This window comes from Hippocampus guttulatus, chromosome 3 (genome assembly GCF_054856545.1).
Source record: "Hippocampus guttulatus isolate MCC_2025c chromosome 3, RoL_Hgut_1.0, whole genome shotgun sequence".
NCBI classification, from domain to species: Eukaryota; Metazoa; Chordata; class Actinopteri; order Syngnathiformes; family Syngnathidae; genus Hippocampus; species Hippocampus guttulatus.
In genome coordinates this window covers 18,121,560-18,142,659 of record NC_141263.1, presented here as the reverse complement: position 1 = coordinate 18,142,659, position 21,100 = coordinate 18,121,560, and the positions used below count along the sequence as shown (strand labels likewise).

The window sequence follows — 21,100 nt, the reverse complement described above, 5'->3', positions numbered from 1 at the left end:
AGGTCAAGCATTAAATCAAATGAGAGGGATTTCGTTTGCGTGATGAATGACTTGATTGAGATGTGCACCAGACTTTTATCCAAAAAGCCCTCAAGTGAACTGACTGGTGGGTTCACTGCTTATTGAAAAAAAAAATGCAAACACATAATGCAGAAAAGGAATTTTCCAAATGTTCAACGAATCTCCTAACAAAAGGGAATTTTGTCTCAGAGCACCAATGGGGAACTCTTATGCGGGCCAGCTGCGGACCACGCGCTTTGAGGAGGTACTTCACAACTCGATTGAAGCGTCACTGAGGTCCAACATTGTCGTGCCGCGGCCAGTTTTCTCCCAACTCTACCTGGAGGCAGAGCAGCCACTGGCACACAATGGTGAGTTTGGCTGACACCCACATGTGACGTTTACAACCTCTCTGAGATTGCGTGAATGCAAGGTCATCCTTCACCAAAAATGCTCAAAAGACTGAAAAAAGGGAAATTACCTGAGGATAAGCCTTTTTTTGTATCAAAGCTTGCCTAAATAGAATGTGAAGACATCCCATGTGCAGAGGTGGGTAGAAAAGCCCAAAATTGTACTCAAGTAAGAGTACTAATAGTCCTCCAAATAATGACTTGAGTAATAGTTAAAAAGTACAAAGTGAAAAAAACGCACAAGTACTGAGTAACTGGTGAGCAATTTCCTTTTTTTTTTTATATTTAGAGCATGAAGAAAGTAACTAAGTACCATATGAATCTGCAAATAGAGATATTGCTGATCAATAATAATAAATGCAATTGTCATGATATAACAAACAAATGCAATCTTCATGTAGACGTAAATTAAGGCTGCCAAAACGTTGTGTGCAGTCATGTGACTGCCTGATGCAATTTAATTGGTGAAATGGACTCAAACGTCACATGTGCATAACATCCAAGAAGGAAGTCTCTCTGATAAGCCGAAACCAAAATAACTAAACAATAATTGATTGATAAATAAAAGTAGCGAGCGGAATCCAGCGAGATGTAGCGGCTTAAAAGTACATTTTCTTCTTCCCATTAATACTCAAATAAAAATAAAATGTACCTGTATGTTGCATCAAAAGTACTCTATAATTGCAGGTCGATAAATGCTCTTCAATCATTTTGAAAATGTTTCATCTATCTTCCTCACATGTGCCTCTACAGGTCGCACGGAGAACGAGGATGAGGACGATGAAGATGGCTCAGAATCAAACAGTCCTCCGATACCCTATCAGATGAAACCCCCGCCTGAGGGTTGCTGCACCACAGACGGTCTGTGCACATTTTGTTCAGGGACAGGGTTACTCTTTACGACCCGCAAGGCAAACAAGTTCTATGTAAAAAAATTCAAATAAAATAAAATTTAAATTAAAAAAAGTCCTCTTCCCGACAGGGTACTGTCAGGCAGGCAGGGATCTGCGTCTTTCATCATTGGCATCAGACTCCTTGGATGTGTTGCCGGGATTCATGCTGATCGGGCTGAAGTCACCCGCCCTTCCCGAGAACCTTCTTGTGGGTGCTGTCGACCATCGCTTCCTGCCAGATGAACGGGGTCACAATGCTCTGCTGGGTAAGACAGAGGAGAAACCTTGCTGTACGTGAAGAGCTCTCCATTATTTAAACGCGGACGGGAAGGCCTCATCATCCACTGATTCTCACCCACGTGCTTCCCCCTGCAGGTTTCTCAGGGTATTGCATGGGCTGTGGAGAAAAGGGGTTCCGCTACTTCACAGACTTCGCCAACCACATTAATCTGAAACTCAGCACCCAGCCTAAGAAGCAGAAGCACTTAAAGTTCCACCTGTACCGAAACAACCAAGGTGTGCTGGTTAAAGGAGCTCCCATCTGCTGGAGGGGACACGGTAAGATTGGTTCGTATCATTGTTCTAATAGTTTTTCGGAGTTTTCATTGTAGTTTGTTATGACTTTTTTGACTGTTCAAAATCAGATACCGGTAGTTTTAATTAGTATTTAGAGCAGGTTTGTTAGTTTGTATTAGTTTTAGAAAATTGTATAAATATATATATAAATGTACAGTATGTGTGTGTGTGTGTGTGTGTGTGTGTGTGTGTGTGTGTGTGTGTGTGTGTGTGTGTGTGTGTGTGTGTGTGTGTGTGTGTGTGTGTGTGCGTGCGTGTGTGTTTCGCTCTTTTCGCCTTTGTTTTCTACAAAAATCATTACCAACTCATGTTCATTTGAATTATTCATTTACATGTTGACAAAGTTCAAGAATGTCATAGGGAAGAATTGACAGCTATCTTCAGATGTTGTTTAGCAGAAACTGCAAAAACGTTTACAGTCCAGGTGACTAGCAGTAACAGGGAAAGGATATGTCAATGGTTCTTTTCTTGTGTATTCTCAAATCAAGTCCATTACATGTATTCATGAAATATTAATATTTTAATATTGTCATGAACTGAATCCCCCTACATAGACTAAAATAGTTTTGAAATATGGCTGTTGTGTTTCAGATGGCAGAATAAGACAGCTGAGCTCCAGTTTCCCAGACGCTCATGCGACATCAGATGAACAGTCAACAAGTGGGGCGTTGATGCATTCCTCACACACGCCTAGCAGCTATGCAGGTATAACCACAAAATGGTCATTTTCACATGAGGTCAATTCCTCCCAGATACAGACATCTTGTTATTTGGCATCTTAAAGTAACAGTATAAGAAGTTACTCAGTCATCACAATTCCATCTTATGACTTCTTTTTGTGCATATCCAGCAGCATCTCACGCAAACGGCGCTCCTCAAACCTCCGATACCCCGCACTCACTGACAAATGGCGTCCATGCCGCTTCTTCGGTCGCGCAGACGGTAATAAATCATTCAGGACCGGGGAGACCATCAGCTACAGGTACTGTATATGCACAATAATAAATATTGTTACAAATAACATGAGGGCAGTTTAAAATGCCTCTCATGACGCACTTGGCGTTTTGTTACATGCCTCCGTCCATATCTGTGGGCAACCAAATCATATTCAATTCTAAAGTTGGTCCTGTATCATGCATGTAAGCGTAGCCATTGTGTCTGCTGTCATTAACCCCCTGGGTTTGTTCACACCTCTGAAAGGGAACGCAGCCCCCTGTGTTATAACGCCACTGCCGTAGGGAGGCTGCCAGCTGCATTGTTTTGGGGATCCTCTTTTGTCTGCCTGATTTCATTTGCCAACACTTGAGGCACTAAATATTTCCCTCTCGCTTTCTTCTCTCTCCGTCGCTCAGTGGCCTCCATAAACCGGGGTTGTAAAATACTCTCTTCTTTTTTCCTCCCTTCTCACTGAATGAAAAAGCTTCCTTCCTGTCAATGTTGTGTTTATTTCATGACTTCTCTAACAAGTGTGACTTTTTGATCCCGGTTGCCATCACTGAATTTCAACAGGGGGTTAAGAGGTTACTACAAACAGGTTAATACATAAAATATAACTGCATCCACATAGGCTCATCCTAAAACAATATAAATGCATTTTTTGATTTTTTTTTTCTTTTACAGCTCAGTAATGTTTCGGTTAAATCAAAGCAAATCCATTGTTTCTGTCCTCCAGGGTTGCAGACAAATGCCGGACCCCCCAAAAAGAGGCATAAGGGTTGGTCCCCAGAATCCTCTTCTTCGAGTGGTTTGTTAGAAAACACAGGGAAGATGGCACCATCTTCATCAGTTTTGCCATCATCAACAGTTAGCGCAAATGGAGCCAGATTAGGTAAAAAAGGAAAAAGTGCTCATTTGATTTATATGATGTCTTTATATGTGAATTAAATGTATCCATAGACACCTTTACATAGATTTTGTTGTGCTGTCTCATACATCCAGATGCATCTGCCACTACGAGTTCCTCACAGAGGTCCTTAACCACACATTCTCCCTCTGGGTTGTCTGTCGCTGTGCCTGATCAGCTGTTACACACTTGTGGCCTACAGCCTGTCATCTTTAAAGGTCACTTTCACATTATTGACTGAGGACAGTGGTCTGGGATGTGTCGATCAATTCACATTTTCTTCATCATAAAGCAACAATTTTTAAATCGTGAAAAGTTTTATCTGTATACCTCTCCTGGACACAGGTCATGGCCCACTTCCTCAGCTGACTGGCAATTTTAGTGAAGTGCTCGTCAGCTCTCTTCTGCAGAGTTGTTACTTGAGCTCTCAGACCCTCCCAAGAGTCTACCAACACTACGGACCGTCACCCATTCAACCGCTGTCTACTGAGATGCAGATCCTCCTCACTGTCTACTACCTTGTTCAGCTTGGTCAGTGTTGCACTCTGGAAAGACTTAGAGCACACTAGAATGTCATTTTTCACATTGTTACTTTTAATGGCCACTAGAGAGCAGGCTGGCACTGTGTCATAGAAGAAGTTAAGAAGAAGATATAGTCATCTAAAACTGCAAATTTGAGACTATTAGAAGCTCCTATTATATATATTTTCCTCTGCAAGAACATTTTATGTTTAAAATAATGTTTTCCATAAAAATGTTTTCATTGTTTGAATCCACCTGATTCCTGCATCCTTCTGATTTCAAATGTTCTCCCTCACATTGGCAAGGCCCCGAGCAAGTGCCTCTGATTGAGGACTTGGAGCAGATATTCATGAGGTCATGGAGGGAGTCCCACCTCAGTGAAATCAGACAGAATCAACAACCTCAAACACCAGCCACTCAAGGGAGGCACTACGGAATTGAGGTTAATTTCTCATACACATTTACTACTGTATATCACTGTATTTGGTTCACTAGAAGGTATCTTGCAGTAGATGTTATTATGATATCAATTACTTATGGAAGCAAATTATTATATGAAAATACATTTGAACAAATAAAGGCTTTGACTGAGTGATATTAGCATAAATCTGCTTTCCTTGGCTCTCCAGGCACCTCCCGCCCTTCCAGGGCTCCCTCAGCATCTTGGCTTAGCACCACAGCAGCCGCTGACTCCCAGCCAGCTTCCTTGGCTCGCCCAGCTAGCTGCGTCATCCTGTGGAGAGGGGGTTGTGGTGTTGGGGGAGCAAGTGGGCTCTTTGGCTCAGGGCCTTCAGCAGATGTTTAGAAAGTTGATGGAGGGCCGGTTCGAAAACACAAATTACATCGTCGTCATTGTGACCGCTTCGGGGCATGAAACACAGTCGTGTGTGGTAGTCACAGGTGGGAGTTTGTTTTTAACAAAAATTGTAAAAACAAAAAAAATTGACATCAAGCATATGCGTGTGCTTTTGGTACAGGTAAACACCAGTGTCGAGCCTTGGCCGAAAATATGTTCTCTCCCAATGAGGGTTTAAGAGAAATCAACCACCAGCTTTCCTCTGGTGACGCCCAGGAGCTCATCCAGTTCTGCAGTTCCCTTGGACAAGGTGTGCTTGTCTCTCTTACTTGGAATGTATGAGTCTCTGCTATGTGTTTATTTGGCGCATGTTCTGTTCTGTTACAATTTGTACGATGACGCGACGTCTGTGACGTGCGCGCTGATGTGAGCAGACGATGCATATTGAATCCCAGAATCGAACTTCTTGTTTCGCAGAGGGTGATATGGATTCCCTACTGGACACTGCAACCTTGGACAGCAACCAGCCCTCTCCCTTATCCAGCAGTCAGGAATCAACAGAGGAAAAGACTGTGAAAAACACACAAAGTCCAAAAGATTCACACAGCCCTAAAGAGAGAGTTCTGCCCCCTAAGGAAACATGTTCAGGTGAGGGAGATGACACAAATACGACAAAGCGTATTACTGTGCTGTTTTTTTGTTTTTTTAACTTAACATCCCATATGAATCTGTGTGTGTGCATGCATGTAGAGTACGCTGTGGAGTGGCGTGATATCCGGCCCATCCAGCTGGCGGTAGCCAGAAAGCTGCTGTCTCACGTTTGCGCCATAGCAGACTCCAGCACCCAGAACTTGGACCTTGTCTCCTTTGACCGGGTCAACTTCCTCATCCTGGTCCCTCCCTCCGAGGTCACGTTTCAACAGACCGTACTCCACCTATGGAGCTCTGGTTAGTTCCGTGTCAACGCACATTTTCACCTCAGGCCTCTTTTGACCGTTTACCCATCCGCGTTGACTTGAAACTTGGATTTCAGGTGTTCTTCGAGAACTTGGAAGTGTCGAACAAGATTGTGTGTCTCAGCGGGAAGCGGAGCGCTACGTGGTCAAGATGGATCAAACCGCTCAAGTGCGAGTTGACAGCTTGATACAGGAAGCGCACAGCAACTCCTATACGCTTTACATCCTGGTCCATGACCACGCCCACTGGGATGTCAGCAGGTCTTTGTGATACAGAAGCAGAGTTGAATTCCGTAAGACACTTACTTTTTGACATTAACGATGCGGACGGTTTCCTTTTCTCTGTGCTTCTCAGTGCCTCTTACTGCAACACAGACACTGGTTTGGGTCTCGTGGACCAGCTACTGAATTCCAGGCAGGTCAGAGATGCTCCAAACATCCTGATTCTCCACGTTACATCCTTCCCGTTCGCTCTGCAGACACAATTCACACGCATCAGCCCTTATAATGAGATCCACTGGCCCTCTTCCTTCAGCAATGTGAGACTTCCTTCGACGTGAGCTAATAAATCATACAGGACATATAACAGAGGCACGTTGTAACAGTTTTGGTGTCCGTCCGTGTGTAGGATGTGGACCTGTATCATGAGAGAACACGCTACTTTGGTGTGTCAGAGCTTTTAGAGTCGACACGCTCAGGAAGCAGCCTGCCTCTGATGCGATGCGATTCGTCTTTTGAGAGCATGGCGTCATCCCTGGAGGAAAGGTATACACACTGCCAGTAAAAAATAAATTATAGTTGAAAGTGCTCAACTTGTAAAAAGAAATGAACCGTTTCTCTCAGGTTTCCTAAACTGCACAGCGCTGTGATCCGTACGACAGTTCTGATCCACCACTATTGCACAGCGCTGATGGCGGTTTCCGGAAGAATCGGCGGCTCCCACAATCTTCACAAACACACGTCTGTGGAGACGCTGGGCATCGTGCAGGCGCTGCTCAGTGCCGCCCAGCAATGCCCCGCCCACCACGGTCACATGATCCTGCTGCGGATCCCCTCTCTGGCTCTGGCAGCGTGGGCGCATCGGCGGCTGTCCCGAGTGAGGAGACAACTGGGTCTTGAGGAGAGTTTTGAGATCATACTGGGGAATCCCAGCCAACCGCTGAACGTTGGACACATCTTCATTGATCAGATTAAGGTATGCAAAAGTAAATAGTTGAAGTACGCTATGTGGATATGACTCCCTTGCAAGGATGAGCCTGATAAGAGGCTGTAAGTTAGGCCCTCTTAAAATGATTGAAAATCTTACGGCTGTGAAGGTTGCTGTCCCGTACATTTGTCAAAATGGTGTGTCATCTTTTCCATGTTTTCTTTATTTTGTAGTTTTTGTGTAAAACTTCTCCATGTTTGTATTTGCCATGCGTAGCTATGGCTGAAAATCCAAGAATCTGATTGGGTTCCTCGTACCTACCTGGAGCTTGAAGCTCTTCCCTGCATTCTCATCCTGTCCGGAGCTGAACCTCAAGGAGAATCACTTCCCAGGTTGGCCCATTAAGACCAAAACATGACACCCCATTGTTCTTCTCCAGGAATTCTAAAACAATGAATAACCAGTTAATTTATTGTCTGACTACATTCTTCCCGCAGGTCACTGAAGTACTGTGACCTTCGAGTGGTAAGCTGCTCCTATCTTCAACGTACTACACTCGAGCAAGAGTTGGGACTTGCAGCGTACCTGCTGAAGGCGGAGTCTCGCTCCCCGCACAACACGGGGCCGGGAAGTGACCTGCTGGAGAGTGACGCGGAAAAACTCAGCAGCACCGACAATGAGGAAGAGGAGGGCCAGGAAAACGGTAGTCAGTGAATGTTATTATTCGCAGAACAATGTGTTGAACAATTGTGAGGATTTGTCTAATGAGGAGGAGTGAATGTATTCCTCTTTCCTTTTCTTCTAGAAAGCTCTCCTGTGTCCTCCAACCAGCCACTCCAGTCCAGCCCAGATGTTGGAGCGTTAGACCCGTCCCCAACTCAGAGCAGCACGTCGACATCTCCAGATGCCCCAAAGTGCGCAGTGGACACCACCCCGTCACCGTCACGGGCTCAGACTCAATTTCCTTCCCAGTCCTCTTCTCAGTCATTTATATACAATCAACCTTCACTTCACCACCCAAGCCAGTCTATTGCCCACGCGTATTCCCTGTCCCAACCCATTTTCCAGCAACAGATTCTGAGTCAGAACCAGTTATTAGCCCAAACGAACTCCCAACCTTACTTCCAAACGCTCCCACCGCACCAAGTTTCCCACCCGCCAACGCAGTCGCTGGCCCCGGTCCGGCCTCGTCGTCACCCTTCCAAATCCACGTCTTCGAGCTCGTCGTCGCCCCGAGCCTCGTCCCCTCATCTGAGCTGTTCTTGGGCGCGGGGGGTGAGTCGCCCGCCCTCAGTGCTCCTCCCCCGCTCGCTTTACGACATCATCACAGCCAACGATGGCAGCGGCCTTCCGCGATGTACCTCCTTCCTGCCGCATATGTCTGTAGCGTGGGCCAGCAGCTTCAGGTGAGACTACGGTACTACCTTCAGAAATAGCAACCTCCTAGCGGACGTTCTGGTATATATTTTTGATGAGTCTCCCATCAACAAGCCTTCATGACTGAAAATTAAGAAAATACTGTTTTTGTGCCTAGACCTTTGCTGAGTAAGATGATGACCTGCACTGAACAGTCGCTGTACTATCGCCAGTGGACGGTCCCCCGCCCTTATCACATGGACAGCAGCAATCGCTCCGAAGGACGCAGCGACAACTTTCACCCTCGCAGGCTACTCCTCAGCGGACCCCCACAGGTAATTTTGGTCTTTTTTTTTTCCTCATTAATTGTCAAAGTCATGTTGCGTATTTACCTTGTGTGGATGTCATTGATCAGGTGGGTAAAACAGGCGCATACTTGCACTTCCTGGGTATCCTGTCTCGGATGCTGATCAGGCTGATGGAGGTGGATATCTACAATGAAGAGGACATCAACTTGAGTGAGTATATTCACAGATCAGAATGAAGAAATAATGACACGGTTGTGTTCAAGTGGTGTCTGTCCATGTGGTTTGTGATTTTTAGATGTCCAAATCGACGGGGTTCATTACAAGCCACCCAACGCCTTGTGGCCGGACCCAGACGTTATGAAGACTTTACCCTTTGATTATATCGTCCATGACCCCAAATATGATGACATCAGCTTAGTCTACTGCCCTGGATATAGACCAGCTTCTGATGGTAGGCACAGGCTGACAGATATAGACGACGATGCACAATGGACCATATATATATATTCAACTACTTTTTTTTTCTTTTTTTTTTTGCCTCTGCAAGCCAAACCTGTGCACCAGGAGGAAATGTGCCTCAGGAGGCGCACAACCAGGATCAAACTGTCCAAGTATGCGGCCTTTAACACTTATCACCATTGTGAACAGTGTCATCTGTACTTGGGCTTCAACCCCCGATACCAGGTCAACAACACACAAGCACACAATCATAAATTACCGCTATTCTTTATTGTTATTTTTCTAAAAGCTGTAAATGTTAAAAACTTTTCTTTGCAAATCCTAATTTAGATGTACGAGTCGACGTTGCATGCCTTCACGTTCACCCATCTGCTGCTTGGTGAAGAAATCCAGCTCTATTTCATCATCCCCAAATCCAAAGAGCACTACTTTAGCTTCAACCAACCGGGAGGCCAATTGGAGGGTATGCGGCTGCCTCTCGCCGCAGACCGGGTGAGTCAGTGGACAGTCAACATGCCTGTCTACGGATGCTGTCGATCATGTTGAAAGTTGTGGATTACGTTACACCCAATTTTTGAATTCTTGTTCTTAACTCATTCAGTACCAGCCAATTCTGGACCAAGTCTGAAAAGACGTTTAAAAACGTCTTTGGGAGTGAATGAGTTAATGTGAGCCAAGCACAAAAATTGCAATGCACATTTCATACCACAAAGTGGTGCTGCAGGTTATTCACATATTGTGGGGCAAATTGGCATTCTTCTTCAGTATTCATACAATGATCCCCTTGTCATGTTCGTTTTGTCAGAGCCCAAACTGCATCAAGAGTCCAATTTTCACTCCAACCACGGGGCGCCATGAGCATGGTCTCTTCAACCTTTACCATGCGATGGATGGAGCCGCGCATCTCCATATCCTGGTGGTCAAAGAGTACGAAATGGCCGTCTACAAGAAGTACTGGCCCAACCACATTCTCCTGGTGCTGCCTCCTGTCTTCAATGGAGCTGGGATAGGTGCTCGTCTGACTGTCACACAACACATAACCAAACTTTGTTCTTAGAGCTTTTTTTTTTAAGTGTTCCTGGTTCTCTTCCAGGAGCTGCTCACTTCCTGATTAAAGAGCTCTCGTACCACAATCTGGAGCTGGAGCGCAGTCGTCGGCAGGAGGGCAGCGGGCCGATCAGTGACGTCTGGCCTTTCATCATCCTGGCGGATGACTCGTGCGTGATGTGGAACGTCGTGGACTTCGACGCACGCAAGTACATGCTCACACAGTTTGTACTTCTTAAACTTTTTACACCGAATACCACCTCAAGAAAATCAGTCAGTGAAAAAAGGATTAGACCCCCATCCCCCACTAGTTTCTTCAGTTTCTTGTTCATTTTAACTCATTCAGTACCAGCCAATTCTCGACCAAGTCTAAAAAGACGTTTAAAAACGTCTTTGGGAGTGAATGGGTTAAATGGCTGATACAACTGACGTCACATTTGTTTGGGGGGAAAAAAATTATGGTAACAAAAATAGCTCATAAGAGTTTAATTCAAAATCTGATATCCAGACATTTTGCTTAGTTTCGTGATAAAATCACTTCAAATAGCTACCGCATTATACTCCCAAAACAGTGCTTATAGGAATTCCATGTTTTCTTTTATGTCTGTTTGACACATGATACACCTTTAGTGGTACCAACTGAATAAGAAATTGAAAAAAACAAGGTAGTCTTTTTTGTTTTGTCTGTCTGCTGCTGCTAGTGGTCCAGTCGAACACGCCGCGTCACTGAAGCAGGTGCTGCAGCACATGGAAGGCTGCCCAGACCTGGCCCACTACGGCTTGTGTGGGATTAGGAAGTGGAGCAGTCGTGTACTCGCAGGTTAGAAGTCATGATGGCCAAAACCTTTGTGAAGAGTATTTCCATCCTCTGTGAATGTCAAGAGTCCTGTTGCGAATCCTTTTCCCATTTGAAATGAATTGAAATTATTCTGTTCAAATTTTGTCTCGCGGCCCCGTTGTCCAGTGGTTAGCGCGTCGACCTCACAGTGCAGAGGTACCGGGTTCAATCCCAGCTCTGGCCTCACTGTGTGGAGTTTGCATGTTCTCCCCAGGCCAGCGTGGCTTTCCTCTGGGTACTCCGGTTTCCTCCCACATTCCAAAAACATGCATGGCAGGCTGATTGAACACTCTAAATTGTCCCTAGGTGTGAGTGTGAGCACTGATGGTTGTTCATCTCTGTGTGCCCTGCGATTGGCAGGCAACCAGTTAAGGGTGTCCCCCGCCTACGGCCCCAAGACAGCTGGGATGGGCTCCAGCCCCCCGAGGATATAGCGGATTGGAAAATGAATGAATGAAATTTTGTCTCTCAACACAAAGCAAACAAATTGACCAAGCAACTTAAAAAACTTTAAATTAAATGAAATTGCAACACCTGAAAGTCAAGCGACCACTTGACACTGTAAAATACAACACAAAGTCTAATGCCAAAACACATTCATATCATTTCCAAATCATCTCAGCATTACCCTTAAGAAAGGTTTACAGATGATTTAATTTTGAAAATCAATCCCTAGCAAAACTGTACAGATGGGACTAAGCCTCTCCGTAACGTCTGCTAACGACCCAGGCTAAAATTAAATCTTCTCCAGGTCATGAAAATTTTAGTCAAGATGAACCACGTCAACCTATCGTACTTCCCTGACACAATTACCGCTACTTATTTCTTATGACCCTGTGCTTGAATAATATTTCATCACGATTACCACGTCAGTTTTCGATTATATGTTCAGATATTTATATCAAACTCTTATTCAAGATTTGATGCCGGATGCTTTGTAGCGTCACATCGCTGCTGTACTGGACAAGTTGGTTGCGTCCCATCAAATGATTTCGGATGAAAAGGAGAGTGTATTTGTGTCTAGGCCCCAACCAGAGGAAGCCTTTCTCCAGAGGTCACGTCCATGACTTCCTCCTTCTCAACGTGGACCGCAGTCAGAACGTCCAGTACGACCAGAACCGCTTCACTTGTCACGACATCGACTTCACCCTACGGCTGCACAGCGCAGGACTGCTTGTCTGCCGCTTTAACAACTTCAGCGTCATGAAGAAGCAGATCGCCATCGGGGGGTACAGGACGTTCATCATCAAAACAAAGGCAAGGACGCATAAACGGCCACTTTTGATACCATTTAGTCTCTTTTTTTTTTTTTTTTGGTAACTGACGAGACGGAAAATCTGCCCAGATGACGGACGTTCCCACTTCAGTGGGGCCCTCTCAGTACGTCTGCGCACCTGACAGCAAGCACCTTTTCCTGGCCACCCCGGCTCAGCTCCTCCTGGAAAAATATCTCCAACACACCAGCCACAAGCTCTTTCCTCTCAGCACCAAGAACTACGAACACCCGGTCCTGTCTGTGGACTGTTACATTAACCTGGGCCCGGAGGTAAACACACAACACATATATCTGCTGGGTTTTTTTAACGGAGTTTGGGTTGTAACTGGCCTCATGTTAATGATCACGATCGGCCAAAAGGTAGGTAGAGATGTAGCGCCATTTAAAGAGTAATTGATTGATTGATTGATTGTCAATCGATTGATTGAGCGATCGATCAATCTTTTCCTTCCTGGCCTCTTTCCTTTCTGCATGCCTTCCGCCCTTCAGATCCGCTTTTCATTCATGCGTCCTTCAATCATACCCTCATTCGCTTAAACACACATGTCGACCGTCTTTCAATCCCTCCTTCCTTCCATCGCACCCGTTTTTACCCACGCTTCCTTACTTATTTCCTTCTTTGCCTAAACCTCCTTTTCTGTTTTTCTAGTTCCTTCCTCCTCTGACCTGCTTTTGATTCTTTCCTTCCTAACCTTCCATCCTGTGTGTCTTTCTGCCTTTCTTCCTTCCTTTTTTTGCCCCCTCCTTCCCTGAAACCTGCTTTTTATTTGACATCCTTCCTTTGATTAAAACTACTTTTCTGCCTTCCATCCTTCCTTGGGCACAATTCAGTCTACTACTGCTTTAGAATCTACTTTTAATTCATGACTCACATTTTGTTCTCGACTTAAAACATAAACAAGTTATATTAGTTGAAAAATGGACACCAACTTTTGGCCCACACTGCATAAATGCTTCACTTTACTTCTTCTGATTGTACTGCACCGTAACCTACAGCATATGTGCCGTCCCACTCCTGCCTCCGCCTCGCAGGTGACCGTGTGTTTCGTGAGTTCAAGACCTCACTCCGTCAACATCTGCACCACAGGATTGCTCTTCAGCGGCCTTCTCCTCTGTTTCGCCGACGCCTTTGTGACTCCGAGCTTCCTCAAGAAGTTCTCCTTCCTCAAAGGTACACGTGCCATCCAACTTAATGATACTCAGATGCAAAAAAACCCGCACCAAGTAAGGGAAATCATCGCGGGTGCTCGCCTGTGCCTCCCTACAGGCGCGACTCTTTGTGTGATCAGCGCAGATCGCAGCTCCTTGAGGCAGACGGTCGGAAGGCTGGAGTTGGAAGAGGAGTGGCGGTTCAGGCTCAGCGACGAATTTCAGACGGCGAACGCCAAGGAGGACCGACCCCTCTTCTTCCTGACAGGAAAACATATCTGACCTGGAACAAACAAGAAGAAGATTTTTCACTCAATGTATTGTTTACATGCATGTTGTGTGCTCTGAACTGAAAACTGCCATTTGTAATCTCAACATCTGGAGATTTTTCAGTGCGTTAGCCTGGTTTTGCAATAAATAAGTGGGATTTGTATCAAAAGTGATGCACTGACCAAAAAAATCTATCATAAGGGTACTATTGCAAAAAAATGAATTGATGAATATAATGTAGTGCTTCACATCTTTGTGCACCTTCCCACAAAATGAATGTGGAAAAAAACGACGCAGGTACAAGCGTGTGCAATGTCTCGATGCAATATTCTGCAGCCTTACTTTCTGCAGACTTTTAACGACACAATCATTCATTGTATGAGGGTAGCCGATTTTTGGCGTCAAGTGCTTTTTTTTCCCAGTAGATGGTTTCTGTAGAGATGTACATGTATTTGCATGTTAATTATTTTTAAGAGTATTTTGAGTACTTATCTGCTGCATGTGTAAGACAGTGGGTGTTGTCTCTTTGTCATGATTTAGACTTTGTAACGCTTCCATTTAATGTTGTTGTACTGCAAATCGCACATCACAATGTACAGCTCCGAATGCCTTGAAATGTATAAATGTACAGATATTTTTAACTTCTAATGTGTTGTTTTGAGATGTTTGAGTCTTTTTTCAGCGCATAGGGCTCAAGTCTCTTGACCCACGTAAATCCTGTGCGTGACGTAACTGCATAATGGTCAATGGCAGACGAATATGTGCTGGAGGATCTGCAAGAGGGAGGGTCGTGCCACTGTGGGAGTTGTCTCAGCCGATTTCAGTCATGGGCAAATCAAACTATCTGGCCAGTTTTGTCTATTCCTTTTCACCACAGTACATACACTATTTGAGTATGAAATACATTTCATATACGGTGCACACCAGTGTATGATATTTATTGCTCTGGTGGCGCTCTGCCCCCATTTGCCCCAATGCAAAATCACAATTGTTACTGTGCTACTCAGTGTTTCATTGCTTGCTGAGCTATGTGCTAAGTTTTACACGTTAATAATAGATGTCAGACTCTTTGAGGGTGTGGGTGTGCTTCATGTCTGAGTGAGCAGTTGTTGTGTTGTGTAATACTGGCATCATGGCATCAGCAAATGGCTTTCTAGGTATGTAGACTGTGACGTTAGAAGGGTCCTCCAACTTTCTCAAGTTACCATCTACTGGTCCATTACGAGGAGATAAATTTAGTCCAAAGCGCTGCACGCTACATTAGCTACAAATGTAATCACTTGATTTCCCTGAGGAACTTTTGCACAACCATCAAATATCTTACAGTAAAATTACATTCTGCTAAGCTCCAAATTTATTTAGAGAGCACATTTTTTTAATGATATACAGGAATCTTTTTGATGATTGTTTGCCTTAAACCTTCCCTCTGACCTTGTGTGGCATATTGATGATATATTTTGGAGAATATTCATTAGGATGGCCTCAACATGGTGCATATGAGGTAGCAGTATTGGCACATTGTGAATGAGAGCCCCGATGAAAACAGATCACTGGTAAGAAAATACATTGCTGCTGCTACCAACTAACTGTTAAATGGTTTCGGTACAAGTCGCTGTTCGCTAACAAGCGCTGATGTAACAATATTCCCTCTGTTTTTGTTGTAGTCTGCCGTTAAGTGTCGTTAGTGCCTAACAACACTGTGCGCCTTTGTTATCGCCACGTGGAGAACTTTCGTCACACTTCAGGCCACAGTTGAAAGCGGAGGACATTACATAACACTATGTTGAGCCACTGTGGGCTCAGGCTACACCTCCATACTTCCTTTTCCACCGTACCACACGGGGGCCTAGAGTTCATGTTCAACTGAAGTGTATCCTTCCTGTATTTTCGAGCCGCTGTTTACTTTTCCCCGCTGCTGATATGTATGCAGCCACGCTGTAGGAGCTGTACTCTCACTTTTTTGCCAAACAAATTTTGTGAAGGTGAAAAGTTCATCTCAGGCATACGTGCTTTCAGCATACTGCAAGCATAGTCGGGTAACTTGTGCAGTCAGGAAAAGACGCCACTTTTGAAGAAAAGCAGCCTTCTCGAGTTTACAGCTACACTTGCCTATGCATGCTTATATCAAGACTGACACGTAAAACTTGAAACGTGAAAAAATGTTGATTGAGATGATTTATTTAAAATTTAATTCCTTTAATTCAGATTAGGCGGCCCGGTAGTCCAGTGGTTAGCACGTCGACTTCACAGTGCAGAGGTACCGGGTTCAATTCCAGCTCCGGCCTCCCTGTGTGGAGTTTGCATGTTCTCCCCGGGCCTGCGTGGGTTTTCTCCGGGTACTCCGGTTTCCTCCCACATTCCAAAAAAAACATGCATGGCAGGCTGATTGAACTCTCTAAAAATTGTCCCTAGGTGTGAATGTGAGCGTGGATGGTTGTTTGTCTCTGTGTGCCCTGCGATTGGCTGGCAACCGATTCAGGGTGTCCCCCGCCTACTGCCCGAAGACAGCTGGGATAGGCTCCAGCACCCCCCGCGACCCTAGTGAGGATTAAGCGGTTCGGAAAATGGATGGATGGATGGATAATTCAGATTAAAAATAATATTCACTTGTGCATACATTCAGTGGATATAAAAAGTATACAAACCCATGTTCAAATGCCACGTTTTGTTTTAAAAAGAATAATCATCTTTTCCCCCAATACTGTGACCACCTCTACAACTCAAATGATTAAAAAAAAAAAACTATTTTCAAGAAAGGAAGGAAAAATAAGCAACTGAGACAGTGTGATTGCACAACTGCGCACACCCTCTGAGATGTGGCTGAGTTCAGAATGAACCATGGGAATCTGCACATATATGCCACCATTGAAAAAAAAAAAAACATCCGATTGAGTCTAAATCAAGTTTGGCTGCTATAATAGGCTTTTCCTGACATGCATGATGATGCCATCACCAGGCTTCACAGTAGGTAAGGTGCACTTTGTGTTTTCAAATTTAGGCAAAAAGTGTGTACCGGGTACATTGATTCAGGGTGTGTAGACTTTGTTTTAGCCATTGTAAGTTTTCCCCTTGATGGTGCATCAAGGTGTCTCAAGAAAAGTTTGACAACAATAACAACTTCAAGTCTTTTTTTTGAAAATGATCCCACAAACTTGACACTACTATCTTTGGGCAATGTCACCCATTCCTCTTTGCGGCACCTCTCAAGCTTCTTCAGGTGAGATGTGGCATGTCAGTAACAACCATTTTCAGATCTCTCCAGCGGTGTTCCACTGGATTCAGGTCTGGACTCTGACCGGGTCTACAACAACAGCTTTTGCCAACTCGCGTTGGAACAAAATGTTTCTTCGCAAAATTCATCACAAGACATCACTTGTGGGACTCCGCATTGGGGCCGGAGCCAATGGTTTGTTTTGCTTTTTGGGGGTGTGGCTCAGGCTGCCTTCTGATTGGCTTAGGAACACCAATCTCCCCTCCCTTAGCCTCGCAAAGCAACACCCCCCACCCACCCACCCCCATCTCCGTGGTGATGAAAGGAATGCATTCTTGACCTTGAAAGGAAGCTACACTTTCTTCTCTTGTCCTCTAACATATCACGAACGGCAGACTACTGCTGAACCAGTGGAGGAAACGTCACACACACACACAAAAAAAGTTTGTCCTAATTTTTTTTCCATCAATTAGTAATCAGCAGTAGAACATGAGTTGATTTGTGACTGAAAAATGAGAATACTCGCTTTTTGTGAAAATAAACATGTCAAGGAAAACAGTGATTTTGACGCTAATTTGTTTTGATTTTGTGGCACCCAAATTATAAAACGAGTCAGGAGGGAAAGGGTTTTGATTGGAAATAATAACGAAACGCTGCTTTTTTACATGGCCTTCACCATTCACACCGTGAACTGCGTCTTCTCTTCTCCCACCAAATCCCAAATTTTAATACACTTCTTGTCTTGACCCTCAATTGTGGGTGTACCTAATGAAGTGCCCGGTGAGTGTCCAGCAAGGCAGAAAATGCGGTTTATTTTCTTGCAGACATGGGAGAAACATAACAAAGTTGTTGCGCAACTCTTAACTGTCTGCCACCCACAAACACATTGAGGAAATTCTCCCTCCAAAAGACTCTGCTCGCTCTGAACATTTCCTTCTGTCTCCTCCCTCTTAACTTTCTCTGCTGGTGGCTCCTTAGTAAATCATTCAGTTCTTGGAAAACCTTGCACGTGTTTCCTTGTTCCCCTGCCCGGCTGGGTTCAACTGATAGCGTGTCTGCATTTACGTGTGTGTACATGAGAAACTGGGAGCAAATCACAACGGTCACGTGTTTAACGGTTGCGGCGTGCAGAATATGGACTGATTAGAGAAAACGATCTTCTTGGTCATATACTGCAACTGTGCACACTTGTACACGCACGCTGTCGCATAGCAACAGCAACGCTGCATTCGCAGCATTGTTAGATAACGCTGTTTACTTTTGTTTCAATTTCATTTTTTAATAAAGAGCAATGTTACAAATGCAAAATTATTTTTTTTATTGAGAAACTTTCATTCCGCAGTAGTTTTTTTTTTTGGGGGGGGGGTTGTTTCTCAACTCCTGTTCCTTTCTATCATTCTGTGAAAATTGTAGGCATGGCTCTAAGTACTGTAGTCAAATGTCAATTGGGCAATTAAAATTCAACCCTTTGAACTCTGCCTAGCAACATGGGAAAAAAAACCTTTCAATTCATTATTTCAACTTTATTTCAGTTGTGAACATAACTAGGGTATGGATTTTTATTTATTTATTTATTTGTTTGTTTGTTTGTTTATTTTTACTGACTTAGCAATTCTGCCTTGCAACAAGTGACCACCACAAGAAAAACAATGAATGTACCAGGCATTTCAACAAAATGTTGCTTTGAAATACAAAGACTGGAATTTTTTGACTGGTGTTGTACCCTATTGAAAGGTCAGTCGTTAAAAACAGCATTAGGTTCTGTTGGATGCACACTGTGCTACTTGAGGCTTGATTCTGGGAATCACTGGGCAGCGTGTCCACAGTCATGGAGCTGTGCCAGAGGGAGGAGACCAAGTGGGGGCGACAAGCTATGTTTCTTTATGGAGGGGGGTCTCTGTCCACAATCAAGTGTGAAGCATATTATATAATCGCGCATCTGTAATCAGATTACAGATTTGTGGGTGGAGAAAGTGGCATGTACAATTAGAGCTTGTTTAACCCTCATATGGCCACACACACACACACGCACACACACAAATCCAAGACTCAACACAATTTTGTCTTTCACAGTAGCATCAATATGAAATTATTTGGATTTTTTTTTTCCTTGCTGAAACGTTGATGTTATTTGGCCTGTAGTAACCTACAGCCTGCCTTTACATCGCCACAGAGATTTATTGTTTCACTATCCGACTTCCTGTTGCACACACGTGCACACACTTAGTCATGCATGTGCAGTACATCTTTCACACAGACTAAATAGAGGCAGAGGAAACACAATAATGTCTTGTTGTGTAAGTAAAAACAGGCCTACAATGCACAAAAAAGGCCGCGTACAGCCGCTCAGATGTCAAGATTTTGTGACGTGAAAAAAATGATTGGACCATCACAACAAGAGAACACAATAAAATCTCACTAACGTGGAAAAATTGTTACAGCCTGACATAAGCAAGGTTGGGCCATAATTCTCAACTGTGATGTGTTGTGTGAATATAACAGACTGCATATGATCAAAAGAACACCACCCCAACAGTGAAGCATGGTGGTGTTAGGGAGGGGGCAGCCAGGCAGCCTCCTCAGCCAGGGTGCTCTGCACCTCACACCTGAGACTCGTCAGCTCATCACCCACCTGTTGCCAATCTGCTCATTTGGACTGGTATAAATTGACTCACAGACCATTCCTTGGTGCAAGTTCGTGCTGTCATCACACTAATTGGCTCTGTTGGAATCACCTGCAGTTTTCTTGTTCGATGTGTGGAGTCCTGTGGACATTCCCTTGTGGATTTCTTGTGCTTCCCCCTGAGCGTTTAAGTAAGTCCCAGTTTTCTCCCTGAGTAAGGGTTTCGTTTCCTGTGGACATTTTCCCTGTGGCTTCTTCGTGCTTCTTCCTGAGTGACTTTTCTAAGACTCTTCAATAAACTACGCCAAGTGTTGGCTTCAACCATACCTGCCTGTTGTCATGCTATTGGGTCACATCCAAACCCTAACATGCGGCAGCATCATACTTTGGGGCTGTTATTCTTTAGCTGCATCTGAGGCCTTAGACATGGTGGCGGGCAATATTAACAGTTCCAAATTTTGAGCCTTCTGTGTGAAAGCAAAAAAATAACCTGGAAAAGCCTTCCAGAAATATATTTGTTGATAAGGCACAATGGTGACGGCTGTCTCCTGGCTTCCCATCAAAACAAGTTTGAAAGTGATTAGTTAATTCTGAACAAAGCCACATGCTTGTGAAAAAAAAGTTAATTTTTTACGACTTTTTTTTTAATTCAATCGTGTTGTACAAGAAATGCAAAGTAAGTTAAATGAATGGTGAGATTTTTTTTAAATTGATTTGTTTTTATGTCACAAACCTGGGTGTGTAGATTTTTTTTATTTTTTGTCCACTTCATGTTCGTGCTCTACCAGGTAGCTGCACACAAACACACATGCAAGTAACACATTCAATGTTTTTTTTTTCTGGCTGTAATGTAACTTTTTTTGTGGTTTAGATCTGCAGTTTCATTAAAATAATGGGCTGATCGTTTGCAAACCGCATTATGATGACACAATCAGTAGCTATGAAATCATTTACTAACAATCACAAATTACTTTTAAAATGAGTGTACTCACTGTTAAATGGGTATGCAACTGCCAAACGATGAATATGTAAAAGCCTTTTCTAATCTCTTCAAAAGAGTACCTGCATTGCAGTGGTACCACGTGTACCATAAACAGAGTGGGAGCTTGTGTGTACATTTTGACTTTGTCAAGCGTGACACAATGGGTTGCGCAACAGCCTTCATTGATGACTTCAAGTTCCCTATGTCATTGCTATCCTGGTTCGATGACCTCCAAAAATGTCTTTTGTAGTTCTTTGTGAGAAGGTGCCGCAATCAAAGAGTAGTAATTACAACGTGAATGGAAGCAGGTAGTGAAATAAAATTTCAAAATAGAGAGAAATAAGAATAATGGCAGGCTTACAGAAGCCTGTGAGGTACACACTGGACGTCACATGACTGAATAGAAACAGGAAATCAATTTTTGTAGACCACAACTCG

At 44.1% G+C, this 21,100-nt stretch overlaps 1 protein-coding gene and 1 long non-coding RNA gene across 3 annotated transcripts; one reads left to right on the top strand and one right to left on the bottom strand.

Annotated features, from left to right (window-relative positions):
- Positions 1–217: 217 nt before the first annotated feature.
- greb1 (growth regulating estrogen receptor binding 1) lies at positions 218–14,494 on the top strand. The gene is made up of 33 exons (XM_086107315.1): positions 218–371; positions 1,164–1,271; positions 1,393–1,569; positions 1,679–1,870; positions 2,471–2,584; positions 2,730–2,861; positions 3,552–3,707; positions 3,818–3,940; positions 4,068–4,253; positions 4,550–4,686; positions 4,874–5,144; positions 5,222–5,350; positions 5,518–5,688; positions 5,791–5,988; positions 6,074–6,257; positions 6,352–6,535; positions 6,625–6,761; positions 6,840–7,191; positions 7,420–7,535; positions 7,641–7,846; positions 7,949–8,549; positions 8,678–8,834; positions 8,915–9,017; positions 9,103–9,258; positions 9,355–9,491; positions 9,597–9,758; positions 10,072–10,276; positions 10,360–10,522; positions 11,015–11,133; positions 12,176–12,408; positions 12,497–12,697; positions 13,460–13,598; positions 13,695–14,494. Exons 1-33 carry the CDS (start codon positions 218–220, stop codon positions 13,856–13,858), a joined length of 5,967 nt encoding a protein of 1,988 aa, XP_085963441.1. The 3' UTR covers positions 13,859–14,494.
- Positions 4,667–10,561, bottom strand: LOC147207746 (uncharacterized). 2 transcript variants are annotated; one of them, XR_015100468.1, is made up of 6 exons: positions 10,395–10,561; positions 10,147–10,288; positions 7,729–8,991; positions 7,465–7,587; positions 5,859–6,469; positions 4,667–5,610 (listed from the first exon to the last, which is right to left on the bottom strand). It is a non-coding gene; the product is annotated as an uncharacterized LOC147207746 (long non-coding RNA). The 2 variants fall into 2 exon arrangements; XR_015100467.1 differs by having other exon boundaries at positions 4,667–5,975; positions 6,042–7,587.
- Positions 14,495–21,100: the final 6,606 nt, after the last annotated feature.